At 43.5% G+C, this 17,523-nt stretch overlaps 1 protein-coding gene across 9 annotated transcripts in view; it reads right to left on the reverse strand.

Moving 5' to 3' along the window:
• LOC118395375 (SLAM family member 5-like) overlaps window positions 1-17,523 on the reverse strand; it is a 261,843-nt gene that overhangs the window by 144,906 nt on the left and 99,414 nt on the right. For 2 of the 9 annotated variants that reach the window (XM_052464437.1, XM_052464438.1), the window contains exons 4-5: window positions 5,745-5,815; window positions 673-4,915 (exon numbers count right to left, since the gene is read on the reverse strand). The exons of 5 other annotated variants lie outside the window; for them this stretch is intronic. In XM_052464437.1, the coding sequence (XP_052320397.1) occupies window positions 4,796-4,915; window positions 5,745-5,815 (191 nt within the window). In that variant the 3' untranslated portion in view covers window positions 673-4,795. Of the gene's footprint in view, window positions 1-672; window positions 4,916-5,744; window positions 5,816-6,238; window positions 6,359-6,500; window positions 6,780-7,333; window positions 7,640-17,523 lie in introns of those variants that run through there. 2 more of the 9 variants (XM_052464432.1, XM_052464433.1) reach the window with 2 other exon arrangements.

Below are 17,523 nucleotides of genomic sequence, written 5' to 3' on the forward strand. Positions count from 1 at the left end.
GCTGAATGTCAGGCATGTCAGGCATAATACTATGCTAGGTAGTGTTACACAAATGCTTGTTTTGCAATGGTTGAGAAGCATATTTTTGAAAATCTGAGATGACAGTGTTGTTAACAAAAATCTAAGCTTGAGAGCTAGCATATTGATTTCATTTAATTTGCGATTTTCATGAATAGTTAACGTTGCGTTATGGTAATGAGCTTGAGGCTGTATTCACGATCCCGGATCCGGGATGGCTCGTCGCAACAGGTTAACTGGAAAAAAACAGGCTCTAAATATTGTAGCTTACGTATATAATATATACTGTACTTTGTGAGAAGTGTGTTGATACTGAGATATCTAAGCTATCTACTCTCTGAAGCCCAGCATTCAGCACAGTCTGAAACTCAGCAAGTGAAAGAGTTTGTGGGAAGCATTTTTTTCCAGAGCAAGTGTTGGAAGTGGGCAGTTAATTTATGAAGCACAGGTGTAGCTGGCTAAACAATGCATTATCGACCATGATCAGAGATTTGAAAAGATGGTGATGTTACGTCAGACCACTTTATCGTAAAGTTGTTTTTAAAATATAAAATATACATGTTATTTAATAAAACACTGGAACATTGCACAATCTGATCTTTGTGGAAAAAAAACATCACATAAATGCACAGAATGATAAATTAGGTACTCATGTTTTCTGACCAAATGTGATTAAAATTATATTTGGCATGGCATAATATACAAGACATGTTTTTATATAAAATATAATTTGGCACAATAATGCATGAGCACAGTCCAAATGTAAAAGCATAGAAAGGTTTGAGTACATTTTGCTGACACATCTTTCAAGACTTACAGTATACTGGCTCAGGGTACAACATGGTGTAATATGTACAGTACAGTATACAGTATACTGAAATATAAAACTGTTAAACCACTATATGTGGGAAATACATTAGAAGAAAAACACATTGTTGCCTTGAAAGCAATGCTTGAATTTTAATAGGATTAGTCAATATTTTAATATTAGAAATGTACAGCTACCTGGCATTAAAAGTAACAGGACAAAATGTCCCAAATACACTTAAACTCAATAAATAGAGAAATACACTTGAAAACCACTCAACAATTACAGTGGTCCCTCCTAATTTGACGCTAGCAGTCGGCTACATTTGGTATTTGGATATTTATTAGGATCCCCATCAGCTGTTGCAAAAGCAGCTGCTACTCTTCCTGGGGTCCACACAAAACACAAAACATGAAACATGACATATTATTCAACGAGTGGGTCTAATCCTGAATGCTGATTGGTTAAATGCATATTCCAGCCGGTGTCTATTCCGCAGGTTTCCTCCGGATAAATCTATGACGTTAAAATGCCTATTTACTCTGTTCCATCTGACTGCGCAATCCACTGTCTCATCAGCCTGTTACAACTTCTAATGATGGCGAGTGGAGGAGTCAAGCGCAGAGAGCAGGTAATTCAGTACGTGGATATTTTATTCCATAGACTGTGATTCCACGACATGCAAAACACCAGGGCGCATGAAACAACCCGTCCCAAAAATATACCGGACTAAAACCTGTCCGGAAAAATACTGATAACACTCATACATCGATAACAGGAAACAAGCCCGCACAATACCCAGCGGGTAACTCAAAACAGGTGTACCCAATTAAACCCAATAAACAGAAACAAACGGAAAGGGAATCGATGGCAGCTAATAGGCCGGCGACGACGACCACCGAGCGCCGCCGAACAGGAAGAGGCACCATCTTCGGCGAGATTCGTGACACAGCCAAGCAATTTGTAAACTTGATCTCCACTACAAAAAGCATCTAGACATTATCTCACATGTCTTTTCGACTAACATTTAGTTATCAACAGCGGAGATTTGTATAAACCTTGTTGTCTGTCTCTCCAACATATGCAATATTTTTTCAATATTCAGATTTGATCTCCAACTGTCCCATAGTAATGAATGTGTAGGGGTCGGGAGTTGGGACGAGAGAGAAAATTAGGCAGAGTTTCTCAGCCTGTCAAAATCATGAATCAGCTGGCATTATTTTTATGGATATATACAAAGAAATGTCAATTGAAAAAGGGTAAAACAGTTAGTTTGCAGTCTTTCCAGTTTCAGATGGAAGTAATTGTGTTAGCTGTGTTGTTGGCTAGCTCCTCTGAAACATTTTCTGTAAGTCTTCACAAGGTTTTCACACACTGTTGCTGGTATTTTGTCCCATTCCTCCATGCAGATCTCCTCTAGAGCAGTGATGTTTTGGGGCTGTTGCTGGGCAACACAGACTTTCAACTCCCTCCAAAGATTTTCTATGGGGTTGAGATCTGGAGACTGGCTAGGCCACTCTAGGACCTTGAAATGCTTCTTACGAAGCCACTCCTTCATTGCCCGGCGGTGTGTTTGGGATCATTGTCATGCTGAAAGACCCAGCCACGTTACATCTTCAATGCCCTTGCTGATGGAAGGAGGTTTTCACTCAAAATCTCACAATACATGGCCCCATTCATTCTTTCCTTTACACAGATCAGTCGTCCTGGTCCCTTTGCAGAAAAACAGCCCCAAAGCATGATGTTTCCACCCCCATGCTTCACAGTAGGTATGGTGTTCTTTGGATGCAACTCAGCATTCTTTGTCCTCCAAACACGACGAGTTGAGTTTTTACCAAAAAGTTATATTTTTGGTTTCATCTGACCATATGACATTCTCCAAATCTTCATCTGGATCATCCAAATGCTCTCTAGCAAACTTCAGATGGCCCTGGACATGTACTTCTTAAGCAGGGGGACACGTCTGGCACTGCAGGATTTGAGTCCCTGGCGGCGTAGTGTGTTACTGATGGTAGGCTTGGTTACTTTGGTCCCAGCTCTCTGCAGGTCATTCACTAGGTCCCCCGTGTGGTTCTGTGATTTTTGCTCACCGTTCTTGTGATCATTTTGACCCCACGGGGTGAGATCTTGCGTGGAGCCCCAGATCGAGGGAGATTATCAGTGGTCTTGTATGTCTTCCATTTCCTAATAATTGCTCCCACAGTTGATTTCTTCAAACCAAGCTGCTTCCCTATTGCAGATTCAGTCTTCCCAGCCTGGTGCAGGTCTACAATTTTGTTTCTGGTGTCCTTTGACAGCTCTTTGATCTTGGCCATAGTGGAGTTTGGAGTGTGACTGTTTGAGGTTGTGGACAGGTGTCTTTTATACTGATAACAAGTTCAAACAGGTGCCATTAATACAGGTAACGAGTGGAGGCCTCTTAACCTGTTGAAGCTATGGGGGCGCTATTTCATTATTGGATTAAAAAACGTGCCCGTTTTAAGCGCAATATTTTGTCACAAAAAGATGCTCGACTATGCATATAATTGACAGCTTTGGAAAGAAAACACTCTGACGTTTCCAAAACTGCAAAGATATCTGTGAGTGCCCCAGAACTGATGCTACAGGCGAAACCAAGATGAAACTTCAAACAGGAAATGAGCAGGATTTTTGACGCTCTGTTTTTCATTGTCTCCTTATATGGCTGTGAAAGTGCCACGAATGAGCCCTTTCTATCGTTTCTCCAAGTTGTCTGCAGAATTGTGACGTATTTGTAGGCATATCATTGTAAGATTGGCCATAAGAGACTACATTTACCAGGTGTCCGCCCGGTGTCCTTTGTTGAAATTGTTGCGTAATCTCCAAGCTGCTCGCATTCATCCATGTGATTGAGACAGAGACGAGATTTCCAGGAACGATATGAAGAGATATGTGAAAAACACCTTGAGGATTGATTCTAAACAACGTTTACCATGTTTCAGTCGATATTATGGAGTTAATGTGGAAGAAAGTTTGGCGTTTTGATGAATGAATTTTCAAATTTTTTTTGGTAGCCAAACATGAAGCAGAAAACGGACCAATTTCTCCTGCACAAATAATCTTTCAGGAAAAACGGAACATTTGCTATCTAACTGAGTGTCTCCTCATTGAAATCATCCGAAGTTCTTCAAAGGTAAATTATTTTATTTGAATGGTTTTCTGTTTTTTGTGAAAATGTTGCCTGCTGACTGCTAACGCTAAATGCTAACGCTAAATGCTAACGCTAAATGCTAACGCTAGCTATCAATAGCTATCAATACTGTTATACAAATGCTTGTTTTGCTATGTTTGAGAAGCATATTTTTGAAAATCTGAGATGACAGTGTTGTTAACAAAAGGCTAAGCTTGAGAGCTAGCATATTTATTTCATTTCATTTGCGATTTTCATGAATAGTTAATGTTGCGTTACGCTAATGGGCTTGAGGCTGTAGTCACGATCCCGGATCCGGGATGGCTCGACGCAAGAAGTTAAAGAAGTTACAGGTCTGTGAGAGCCATACATCTTGCTTGTTTGTAGGTGACCAAATACTTGTTTTCCACCATAATTTGCAAATAAATTCATTAAAAATCCTACAATGTGATTTTCTGGATTTTCTTTTCTCATTTTGTCTGTCATAGTTGAAGTGTACCTATGATGAAAATTACAGGCCTCTCTCATCTTTTTAAGTGGGAGAACATGCACAATTGGTGGCTGACTAAATACTTTTTTGCCCCACTGTATACTGTATGTGGGCCAATGTAGGTGGAGCACAACATGCTCTAATAGGGGACTCTGCAGGAGGGAGTGATTGTATTCTTAAGAGATCATGAGCTACATACTGTGTACCTAGATAAGGACAAGCAATAAAAGGTCCTTCTTAATAAACTAAACTCTGACTTTCATACATTCAAACTGCTGTGGATGTGGATTATCATGTCACCCTCTCATTAACTTCCTGTTCTCTCTCTCCTTCATGCAGTGTTAACATCCTCGCTGGCAGGCATGTGATGTAAATGGAGTGTATAATAAACTAACGTCAGGTCAGGGTTGTCTCTAAGTGACTCCAGTTCTGGTATACCTCTTCGCTCCTCCTAGACAGGGAGAGGGAAAAACGGTAGGGAGGGAAGGATTGAGAGGGACAAGGAAAGAGGAGCAGAGATGGGGGACGAGAAAAGGTGAAGCAAAAAAGTTAAAGAAAAAAATAATGATGTGTTTCATTATTAGATACTTTGTACCAGAGGAAAGAAACAAGACACGTCTGATGCTCTGTTGTTTAATCTCATTGCTCTGCAGAAAGTAACTCAACAGTCAACACATCTAGAACCATTCCTAAATATAGTGGGAGGAACAAAGAAGCCAAGCTTAAAAGTTCACTGACTTGACACATACTGTTAAAGGCACAAGAAGATCAAAGGCATTGCTATACTGAACAAAAATATGAATGCAACTTGCAACAATTTCAAAGATTTAACTGAATTACAGTTCATATAAGGACATCAGTCAATTGAAATGAATTCAATAGGCTCTAATCTATGGATTTCTCTGGGCAGGGGCACAGCAATGGGTAGGCCAGGGAGGGCATAGGTCCACCCACTTGGGAGCCAGTCCCCCCCTCCCTTCCCTCCCCTCCCAGACAACCTGCAGGTGAAGAAGCCTGATGTGGAGGTACTGGCTGGTATGGTTACATGTGGTCTGTAGTTGTGAGACCGTCTCATTGTGCAACCCAAACATTTAATTTGGGCAAAACTGATTACAGTGACATCAGGCCGGTTATTATAAAACTCAGGTGGTCTGTGCAACTCAATACCACACATTAACCCACTGACACAGAGATAAAGCCAACAGTTGTAGACATGAGGGCTGCTTAAAGCAGCTGTAATACATCTCCTATGTTTATCAGCCTGTAGAATTATTACTAACCTGGTTTTCTGCTGGTTTAATGTGAGTTATCTCTGCATACTGAACGTCATCTTGCTCTCTTTCAGGTGAATCTATAAAGGCAAATAAAGTAAATGAAATATTCAGTGTGGGTGGGAGTTACTGACATATATGCACAAATGCTCATCCCCAAGACAGGTTCTGAAAACACTAAATAATCATGTTACTATGGATTCCTGTGTCTGTGAGGTCTGTTTGGCACCACAGAAGCTATAAAGTAATGATTGTCAGAGTGTGCTTGTGTGTGTGTGCCTTCTGCTTTATCAACATTTAGAGAAGTGGTCTGATACAATGCAACTGTCTGACCAAGCAGAGGAAGTGTGGAAGATACACCACTTCATTTGACCTGCATCTGTTGTTCAGGCAAACATTTCCTACATTTTCAAAACACTATCCATGATAATTAAAAAAGGTTGTGCACAACATGTTTTGACTCTGACAAGGAGAATGACCTCACCCCATTAAAAGCTAAATACCTGCATGTGAGTGTCCGTTTCTCCTCTTCTTAAGATATATTGCAAGACCAACAAGTCCTGAGGCAACCAGAACGCAGATTACAGCAATAATAAGACAATCTCGAGTCCTCTCATCACCATCTAAATTAAAAAGAGAGAAAACAATATTTTGATTAAAACATTGGGTTTCATAAAATGAGCTCTACCATACTTATTGTTTCATATAGAAGTTGGTATTGTCTGGATGTCTGCAATGTAACATTGCTACTGTACATGTGTTTACCTGTCACCTTGAAGGGATCACTCTCTATACAGGAATGTGGAACAACAGCTGTCTCCTTGCTGACTGGGTTGGCAGCCTCACATCTGTAAGAGTCTCTGTTCTGTTCATCCACCTTGAGCGGTAGAGAGAGGGTGATGTTGTGGTCAGGGCTGCTGGTCTGGTTGAGTATCTCCCCTCCTTTGTACCAGGACAGGGTCACATCTCTCCCGTTCTCCACAGAACACACCATGCTACAGGAGATGTCATCATGGACCGTCACCTGAGGTTTGGACAGAACATCTGGAAGACAAATAATGAAAAAATGTGAACTAGTGAAATGGATCTTATCTTTAAAGTGGCAAAGAGCAGTTGCTACATTCATTTTTGGACCTAGAAGTTAATGAAATGTACCCATTGATTCTTGAAGAATATTTATAAATGCTTCTTGAGCTTAGAACCCACAAATTTTTTTTACTCCGATGTTTGTAAACAAAGAAATTGTAAACAAATACTATCTGTCTACACTCTATAATTTTTTACATGATGGCTGATCAGTCCTTGAATCCATAGCTCTGTCTATCAATTTGAGAGTGGTTACATTTCTCCAGAAACATCCCTCAGCTTTTTACCAAACCAAAAGGTGACAGCTTTAGTATTGTTTCTACTGCTGATTGCCACTTTAATGATGTTGTAATTTACAACACACACACACACACACACACACACACACACACACACACACACACACACACACACACACACACACACACACACACACACACACACACACACACACACACACACACACACACACACACACACACACACACACACACACACACACACACACTTACAGTACACAGTCAGCTGAAATATATGTGTCGACTTCCGTTTATCTGTATTCTCCATAGTATAAACCCCAGAATCATCTATTTGTAGATCTGACAAAGTGAAGACTCCAGTAACATTGTTCCAGTGAAGGCGGTTTTTAAATCTCTTCTCAAGGTTGGTATTACTTTGTTTACCAGGGTACACCTGTGCAATACTGCCAAGGTCTCCATAAAGTAAACTGCCAGAGTTCAACACCCTTTCTGGAAAATAGAAAACCGTTCCCACGAGGCCATTCACTTGCCGAGTCTCAGGTTGGGCTGAGCAGAATACTGTGGAGAGAAAGAGAGACGCATTGCCTTAAATATCATAGTTATTCTCTAATAATATAGCAATGCAGCAAATTGCAGTTTTTCTTGATAGAATGTGTCCAAACAGAATTAACGTTTTCTAAACAATTAACATGCAGCCCAAAACTGAAACACGTTGGCCAAAATGACACATTTAATTTGCAAAATGCATCAAGACTCTCAAAACATTAAATACATGACACAAAATTAACTACCTCCATCAAAACATACAACTTGCTATCTAATGAAAAGTTATTTCAATAAATTGTTACACAATGGCCCAATAAATACTAATTACAACTATCAATATACTCTAACATGGTTAACCCTCTTTCATATTTCTGTGCCATTTGTTGATACTATAATTATAGTATGCACCATAAAAGACGAGTAAATGTATTATCACAGCATGGGTTGTGTTATTTTTTCCTAAAATTATTAAACCAAAGATGACCAACACAGAAAGAATGTCACTGAAGAGCATGAATATCCAGAAACAGAAGGCTTTATTTGACCTTTTTCCATGTTGTCCTTCACAAATGCAGTGATGCTGTACAGTATATACAGAGAATCAAAATAAGATACACCAGGCTCTACACATCACTGCAAAAACAAAGCAATGTAGAAAACATGTAACGTTTTTCTTCCTGGGAAAGAGAGGAGGACCAAAATGCAGCGTGGTTATGGTTGAACATAATTAATAAAGATGATAACGTGAACAATATACATATACAAAATAAGAAAACGTGGAAAAACCGAAACAGTCCTTTTTAAAAAATAAAAAAAATATATATATATTATCTTCAATACCATTCATTCTTTACAACTCATAATTTTACATACATACTCAAATAATGGTATTTTAATTAAACTAATTAAACTAAACATAAACCTCAAACAAAACCTCAGGGGAGCATCTTCCCTCCCCGTCACCCTACAAAATACCTTTCCCTATCTCCCCGTCCCTAATCTATCCTCTTACAAATCTAACAGCTGTCTGACACCCAGCCCTAAACCCCCCTTCCACCTCTCCCGAGCAGCATGCTGCCCCCACTTCCTCTCCTCCCTCTTCATCCTCCCCCTCAAATCTCCTTCCACCCTCCTCACTATCCCTTCCACCCCCCAATCTCTCCCTGTCTTCACCATGTCCTGCCTTGCTTCCCACAGCCCCCGTTTAAAGAGACTCATGAGAAGCCAGAGTAGAAACCTGTCCCTATCCGTCCCTTTCGCTCTCCCTACACCCCTCTCTAACCTGGCCCACGTCAATACAAAATCCCTCTTTACCAAACCTAGCCCATACTACTCCGGCAAAGGCACAGTCCCAAAAGACATGGCGCACAGTCTCCTCCCTGCCACAAGAGGATCTTGGACAGGTGGGGGATTGCACCAAACTATACCGGTACAAGATGGAACGTACCGGCAAGCACTTATGAAGGCTCAACCAATTCAGGTCCTTGAGCCTGTTGTCCAGACCCCGCGCCTGCACTCCCTCCCAGACCACTTCCGAGATGCCCACTACAGGCGCCGGACTCCCTGCCTTTCTGACCTCCTCGTACAAGTGCCTGTGATCTAAACCTACTCGGGCAACTTCAACCTCAGTGTGCGCACGCAGCCACTTGGGCGCATGACCAAAGGGCCACGGCAGCTGTTCCGCCCGAGGACCCGTGTTAGACCACACCATTATGCTTCTCGCCTGATACGAGAAGAACACCCGCAGGAGGTAACCGGACGGGTGTATCACTGGCTGAGCAAGCTCCGTTAACAAGAAAGAAACAAAAATTGTGTCCAGCTTGAGGGGGAAATGTGGTACCCCCCTACCTCCCTCCCCGATGGGACAGATCATGCGTGCCCTGGCAACCCACTCGCACCTGCCACTCCACATAAACTGAAACACAAGCCTCACTAGAGGCCTCCTCAGACAAGCCGGCAATGGGTAGATGTATGCCAAATACAAAAGAGACGGCAACACATCCACCTTTAGGACCAGGACTTTGCCCAAAAAAGACAAATACCTAGCCTTCCACATTGCTAGCTTCCTCTGTACCACTGCGATACGCATGTTCCAGTTTAGCGTCGCTGAGCCGGAGGTCTCAAAATGGACCCCGAGAATCCTCAGGGCCCCTTCACAGAGAGATAACCCCCCAGGCACATCCGTTCTACCGCGCCATCTTCCGAAAAACTTGACGGAAGACTTTGCATGGTTCAGAACTGCTCCCGACGCTCGGGTGAAATCCCAAAAAATGGCAAGGGACCTTGTCAGGCACGAGTCCTTGCACGACAGCAAGGAAGTGTCGTCGGCGTACTGCGTCATCTTAACACGCAGTCCACCACTTCCAGGAATCAGCAAGCCTTCCACCCCTGTGTCTGCCCTAATGGCAGCCCCCAGAGGCTCCATGTACAGAACGAAGAGGAGAGCCGAGTGGGCACCCCTGCCTGACCCCAGACGAGAGGTCAAAAACATCACCCAAGTGACTATTTACACTAACTCGGCACCCCGCTCCGACATATAATGTACGAATCCATCCTATAAACTTCTCCCCAAATCCTAATCGACCTAACACTCTGAATAAAAAGGATCTATTCACGCGATCAAAGGCTTTCGCCTGATCTAGCGCTGCTACCATTAAAGGCAGTCCTCTATCTTCAACCCAAGCGATGGAGTCCCTGATTAACTGTAGGTTCCATCTAATAGAGCGGCCCTCTACCCCGCACGTCTGATCCTCATGAACGACGTAGGGAAGGGCTGTGCGCAACCGGTCTGCTATAACCTTTGCAAGTAGCTTGTAATCTACACACAGCATGGTCAACGGCCGCCAGTTGTCAAGGTCTGTTACTTCCCCCTTCTTATATAAATGTGACAGCACACCAACAGCCATTGATGCCCCTGGGACCCCCGTCTCAAGGATGGCCTTCAAGACTTCGAGGACCACTGGTCCAAGTATACCCCAAAACTTGAGATAAAACTCAGCCGGCAGCCCATCCATCCCAGGCACCTTCCCTTTTCCCATCCTCCTAAGAGCGCTCTCAACCTCTTCTAGTGAGATCTGGGCCTCCATCACTTCTCTAATGTCCTCCGGCAACCGCCTGGACAAGTGTTCTAAAACACATTTCCCTGCTCTACATCTATTTCCCTTTCCTTAAATAAACCTTGAAATGATCAGTTGTCATCCTGACCATATCCTCTGGTTCTCTAACTATACTACCATTTTCTTCCCTAACACCATGCATTACCTTCCTACTCTGTCTGGCCCTAACCAACTTAAAGAACATAGCAGAACAAGTCTCATTATGTTCTAGAAAGCCACTATGCGCACGCTCCAGGAAAGCTCGAGCCTTCCGCTCCTGCAACTCCCTGAGCTGCGCCTTTAGGGTTGCGGATCTCTCCCAGTCAAACGACCCGCCGAGGTTGCCTGCCTCGTATTCAAGTTCAATTAACCTTTGGATACGATCCACCTCCCTCCTCTCCTCCCTTTTTTTCCTCTTGCAATACACTATTATAAAAGCCCTAATCCTCACCTTAACTAATTCCCACCACTCTAACACCCCCTCGCACATGGACCGGAGGCCTTCAAGCCTCCAAAAGAAACCATAAAACCTGTCAACAAAAGCCTGCTCCTCCAGCACATCCCGATCTAACTTCCAGTACCCCCTACCAAAGAGGCAGACTGGCGACCCCACCTGCAGGAGCACCCCGTCGTGATCCGAAAAGAAAACAGGCAACAGCCGCCCAGACAACTTACCCAAAGACCTGGGTACAAAAATATAGTCGAGCCTCCGCTCAACCCCCCTGGAGTTGCGCCATGTAGGACCGTCCATTTTCGGAGTAGTGTGCAGACCACCATCTACCAGACCATGGCAAGCCATTAGCCTGGCAATGGCGCCTGCACTGCTATCCCCCCTCTTCCTAAATCTGTATTAAAATCCCCCCTATCACTAATTTCCTATTTGTGACACACAGGGGCGTCAGACAGTCCACCATCTCCCTCCTGTCTACCACCACCTGTGGCCCATACACCACCACTAATCTAAATTTACAATCCCTTATCGTGACATCCACCCCTATAACCCTCCCCTGCATTACCACAAAATAATCCTCCACTTTTACCTCCCTGTGCCCACACAAAATCCCTACCCCGATGAGTGCACCCCCAATACCCCAAACCGACTCCCCCTTGTCCCACTCCCTCTTAAACCTACTAACATCCCCTCCATCCCTCAGGTGAACCTCCTGTAAAAAACAAAAATCAAACCCCACACCCTCCAAATAACTAAAAACCGCCCTCCTCTTAACAAAATCCCTTAAACCCCTTACATTTAAACTAACAAAAGTAAAATTAGACCCCGTGAAAAAATAAAAACATGTAATACACTCAAATTCTAAACCCAGACAGAAAAAAAAAACAGGAGACTCACCCGATGCTCCCCTGCTCCATATCTACCGGTGAGAACACCATCCGTACTCCCGACATCCCCCCCTCTTCCTCCATCTCACCAACCCAGGATGCAGGAATAGTGTTTGGCTCCGGGGTGCCCTGCACCCTGGGTCTACCCCCACACTCCTCCCCCTCCCCAGTGCTGCAGCTGGTTTGGAAAAAAATCGGGGAGTCCCCAAACAAAAAACTCCCCACCTCCTCCTGTACCCAGTCCCGAGTCTTGTTAGGTGTGTCCCCACCCAACAGAAGTTGAGGGCCTGGGGAAACCAGCAGCAACCCAGAGGTTTCTCCCACCCCCATCAGTCTCTTGGCCATCCCCTCCCTCTCACTGTCGGCCAATCGCACCCTCCTCTTCATTCTCTTCTTTGGTGATGGCGGCAGTGGAGACATACCACCCCCCCGCCAGCTCCTCCACCATTCCCCTCATCTCTTCCACCAGGGCACTTTCCCCCCAGTCCACTTGCTCTTCCACCGTCTCCTTCTCCACCACTCCTCCCTCGCTTTCTTCTCTCTCATGCTCCTCCACTCGGTTGCCTTCTTCCGCCGCTTTTCCTGGTTCTCCTACTCCCGTGCCTTCCGTTTCCTTCTCTCTTCCATCCGCCGCTTCTTGCTCCTCCTCCTTCCTTGCGGCCTTCCCCTCTGGACCTGTACTCTGGTCATGAGGCGTGCTTCCTTCCCCTCCTCTTCTTCCCCCATCCCCCGCTCCTGCTCCCCCCCCAGCCGCAGACGCATATGACCTCTGACGGGCCGGGCACCCCCGCCACAGGTGTGCTGACGAGCCACACCCATGGCACGCCTTAGGCTTGTCACAATCCCTCGCCTCGTGTTCCTCAGATCCACAAAATCTGCATTTTCTTGTGCTGCACGAGGCGAATATGTGTCCGTAGGCCATACAGCGCCTGCAAAATGGGGGCTGACGTGCATAAAACAACGTCCCCCTGTCAGCCCCTAGGGAGAACATAGCAGGAGGATGGAGGTAGCCACCATGTCCCTTTGGGTCCTCTCTGAGGAGGGCCTGGAAGCCTCTCCTCCCATTCCAAAACCCAAGGGAGTCTTTGAGGTGCCTTGCTGAGGAGACGTTATCCATGTATCTCCCCAGAAAAGCCCTGACCTCTTCGTCCTTAACGTAAGGGTTGTAAATGTTGACAGTTACAACCCTAAAGTTATTCTTCGCCAGGCTTGTTATTTCATAGTGGCACATCTGCCTCTCACCTCCCACTGCTCTTGCCCTTCTCAGGATATCATCGTGTTTCTCCTCTGTATATAGTGCCACGTTGTATGCTCCCTCCAACGAGTTGCCTTGGAAACAAAACACGTCCTTCACCGTCAGCTTTAGAATCCCCATCAATATTATCCTTCCAAAAGTTTCCCGTCCTAAAGGTTCCAACTCCTTTTCCTTCCAAGCAAACCGAATCGTGTTGGCCAGCCCAATCCCAGGGACCGACCGTGTTGATGTATTTAGCACCATCTCCGCAAGGAGAATGGCGCTCGTTCTCTTCTCTTCCAAAACAAGGAAAAAATAAAAAACAAAGTGACTGAGCCTATCTGGTGCAAACACAGAGACAGACTGGCGGCTCTGGCGGTTCCTGGCAGACTGGCGGCTCTGGCAGATCCTGGCAAACTGGCGGATCCTGGCAGACTGACGGATCTGGCGGATCCTGGCAGACTGGCGGCTCTGGTGGATCATGGCTGACTGGCGGCTCTGGCTGCTCCATGCTGACTGGCGGCTCTGGCTGCTCCATGCAGACTGGCGGCTCTGGCTGCTCCATGCAGACTGGTAGCGTTGGTGGCTCCTTGCAGACTGGCGGCTCTGGCGGCTCATGACAGACGGGAGACTCTGGCGGCTCATGACAGACGGGAGACTCTGGCGGCTCATGACAGACGGGAGACTCTGGCGGCTCATGACAGACGGGAGACTCTGGCGGCTCATGACAGACGGGAGACTCTGGCGGCTCATGACAGACGGGAGACTCTGGCGGCTCATGACAGACGGGAGACTCTGGCGGCTCATGACAGACGGGAGACTCTGGCGGCTCATGACAGACGGGAGACTCTGGCGGCTCATGACAGACGGGAAACTCTGGTGGGCTCATGACAGACGGGAAACTCTGGCAGCTCATGACAGACGGGAGACTGGAATGTTTGCAAATATTTTAGTCACTATTTTTGCTGACAAAATTGACACTGATCCAAACAATTGACCACTTAATAAAATACTTGCAAGTACTACTTAAGAAGTTTGTTTGGGTATCTGTACTTTACTTGATTATTTATATTTTTGACCAGTTTTACTTTTACTTCACTACATTCCGAAATAATATATATATATATATATACTGTATATATATACTTTTTACCCCATACATTGTCTCTGACACCCAAAAGTACTATTTTTACATTTTGAATGCTTAGCAGGACAGGACAATGATAACATTTACACACTTACCAAGAGAACATCCCTGGTCATCCCTACTGCCTCTGATCTGATGACTCACTGAACACATGTTTAGTTTGTAAATGATGTCTGAGTGTTGGGGCATTCCCCTTGCTATCCGTACATTTAAAATAAACAAGAAAATGATGCCGTCTGGTTTGCTTAATTTAAGAAATGTGATTTTACTTTTGATACTTAAGTATATTTCAAACGAAATACTTTTATACTTTTACTCAAGTAGTATTTTACTGGGTGACTTTCACTTTTACCTGAGTCATTTTCTATTAAGGTTGATTTACTTTTACTCAAGTACTGCTTAATATACATCCAGTGATGCTGCCGAGATGGTGCTATGTCTTGTTCAGAAGCCTGACTTATGAACAGTAAGAAACATTAAGAAACAATTAAATAAAAAAACAAAGATCAGAGTATAGCTTTATGCACTGTTTAATAAAGTGTTAAAATAAAACACATTAATCTTCGTTGAAATTGACCAAGACAAAAGAGGACAATAGATATTTGCATGCATGACTTGTTACACAAACATACAGCTTCATAACTGGCCAAAATATATTTTGTACAGGCTAAATGCAGCGGTATGATTTTGTTTATATTGTTAGGGACAGATACAATATATACAGTGCTCTCCACTAATTTTGGCACCCTTGGTAAATATGAGCAAAATGGGCAGTGAAAAAACGTCTTTATTGTTTATCCTCTTGGTCTTTCATTTAACAAATCACACAAATACAAACTTTAATTAAAGTAAAATAACTGAAAGAAAAAATACATTCTTACATAAAACATGTTTTTTTTCTCAAATATAGAGTACCAGTCAAAAGTTTGGACACATCTACTTATTCAAGGTTTTTTCTATTTTTTTTACTATGTTCTACATTGTAGAATAATAACACATATGGAATCATGTAGTAACCAAAAAAGTATATTTTATACTTTAGATTCTTCTAAGTAGCCACCCTTTGCCTTGAAGACAGCTTTGCACACTATTGGCAATCTCTCAACCAGCTTCATGAGGTAGTCACCTGGAATGCTTTTCAAACTGTCTGGAAGGAGTTCCCACATATGCCGAGCACTTGTTGACTGTTTTTCCTTCACTCTGCGGTCCAACTCATCCCTAACCAACTCAATTGGTTGAGGTCAGGTGAATGTGATGGTCAGGCCATCGGATGCAGCAATCCATCACTCTCATTATTGGTCAAATAGCCCTTACACAGCCTGGAGGTGTGTTTTGGGTCATTGTCCTATTGAAAAACAAATGATTGCCCCACCAAGCGCAAACCAGATGGGATGGTGTATTGCTGCAGAATGCTGTTGTAGCAATGTTGGTCAAGTGTGCCTTGAATTCTAAATAAGTCACAGACAGTGTTACCAGCAAAGCACCCCCACACCATCACACCTCCTCCTCCATGCCCTATGGTGGGAACCACACATGCGGAGATAATCCATTCACCTACTCTGTGTCTCTCAAAGACATGACGGTTGGAACTAAAACTCTCAAATTTGAACTAATCAGAACAAAGGACAGATATCCACCGGTCTAATGCCCATTGCTGTTGTTTCTTGGCCTAAGCAAGTCTCTTCTTCTCATTGGTGTCCTTTAGTAGGGGTTTATTTGCGGCAATTTGACAATTAAGACCTGATTCACACAGTCTCCTCTGAACAGTTGATGTTGAGATATGTCTGTTACTTGAACTCTGTGAAGCATTTATTTGGGCTGCAATCTGAGGTGCAGTTAATTGAAAATGTCTGAGGCTGGTAACTCGAATGAACTTATCCTCTATAGCAGAGGTAACTCCGGGTCTTCCTTTCCTGTGATGGTCCTCATGAGGGCTAGTTTCATCATAGCGGTTGATGGTTTTGCGACTGCACTTGAAGGAACTTTCAAAGTTCTTGAAATTTTCCGGATTGACTGACTTTCATGTCTAAAGGTAATGATGGACTGTCATTTCTTTTTGTTTATTTGAGCTGTTCTTGCCATAATTTGAACATCGTCTTTTACCAAATAGGGCTATCTTCTGTATACCAACCCTACCTTGTAAGACACAACTGATTGGCTCAAACGCATTAAGAAGGAAAGAAATTCCACAAATTAACTTTTAAAAAGGCACACCTGTTATTTGAAATGCGTTGAGAGAATGCCAACAGTGTGCAAAACTGTGGCTAGTTTGAAAAATCTCAAATCTCAAATATATGTAGATTTGTTTAACACTTTTTTGGTTACTACATGATTCCATATGTGTTATTTCATAGTTTTGATGTGTGTTATTTCATAGTTTTCACTATTATTCCATTGGCATTTTCAACCGTTGAACTATGTTCTTTTAACCATTTCCTGATTTGTGCAGCCCAGCAACATTTTGTTGCACAACATTACTGTATTCTCGGGTCTTTCCCATAGCGATGGATAAATATGGGAACTCAGCCTGTATGTCACCTCCTATTTATACCCCGGTGAAACAGGAAGTCATGGCTTACCACTTAAGCATTCCTAATAACTCAGGTGAACTTAAAAACATAAAATATGAATGGGAATATACTTCAGTTAGATTTACTCATAAGAATTTCTAGGGGTGCCAATAACTGTGGCACACATGTTCCGGAGAGAAATATTTATCACATTTATTACACATTTTTTCTCTCTTATTTAACAGCCTGTATTGAAATCACAGCCTCTCTGGTGCTGCTTCATGAGCTCATTCCGTGTCTTGCTCTGGTGTGATATTAAAAGATTCTGCTAGTCTCCAGTCATGTAAAATTAAGTAGAATTGCATAAAAGTGTTTAAAAAGGCAATTTCTTCTCAGAATTCAAATAAGATGATAGATTCATGCAGTGCTTTTATTATAATGGAGATATTTTCCCCTCTACCCTTGTCCGCGGTGGAATGTGAATCCACAACCGTCTGACAACTTTGGCATGTAGGCTAATGCTTACAAAATGAAGGACAGCTTCTAAAACTGCATATCTAAAGGCTCTGGTC

This window comes from Oncorhynchus keta, chromosome 16 (assembly GCF_023373465.1).
Source record: "Oncorhynchus keta strain PuntledgeMale-10-30-2019 chromosome 16, Oket_V2, whole genome shotgun sequence".
Lineage (NCBI taxonomy): Eukaryota > Metazoa > Chordata > Actinopteri > Salmoniformes > Salmonidae > Oncorhynchus > Oncorhynchus keta.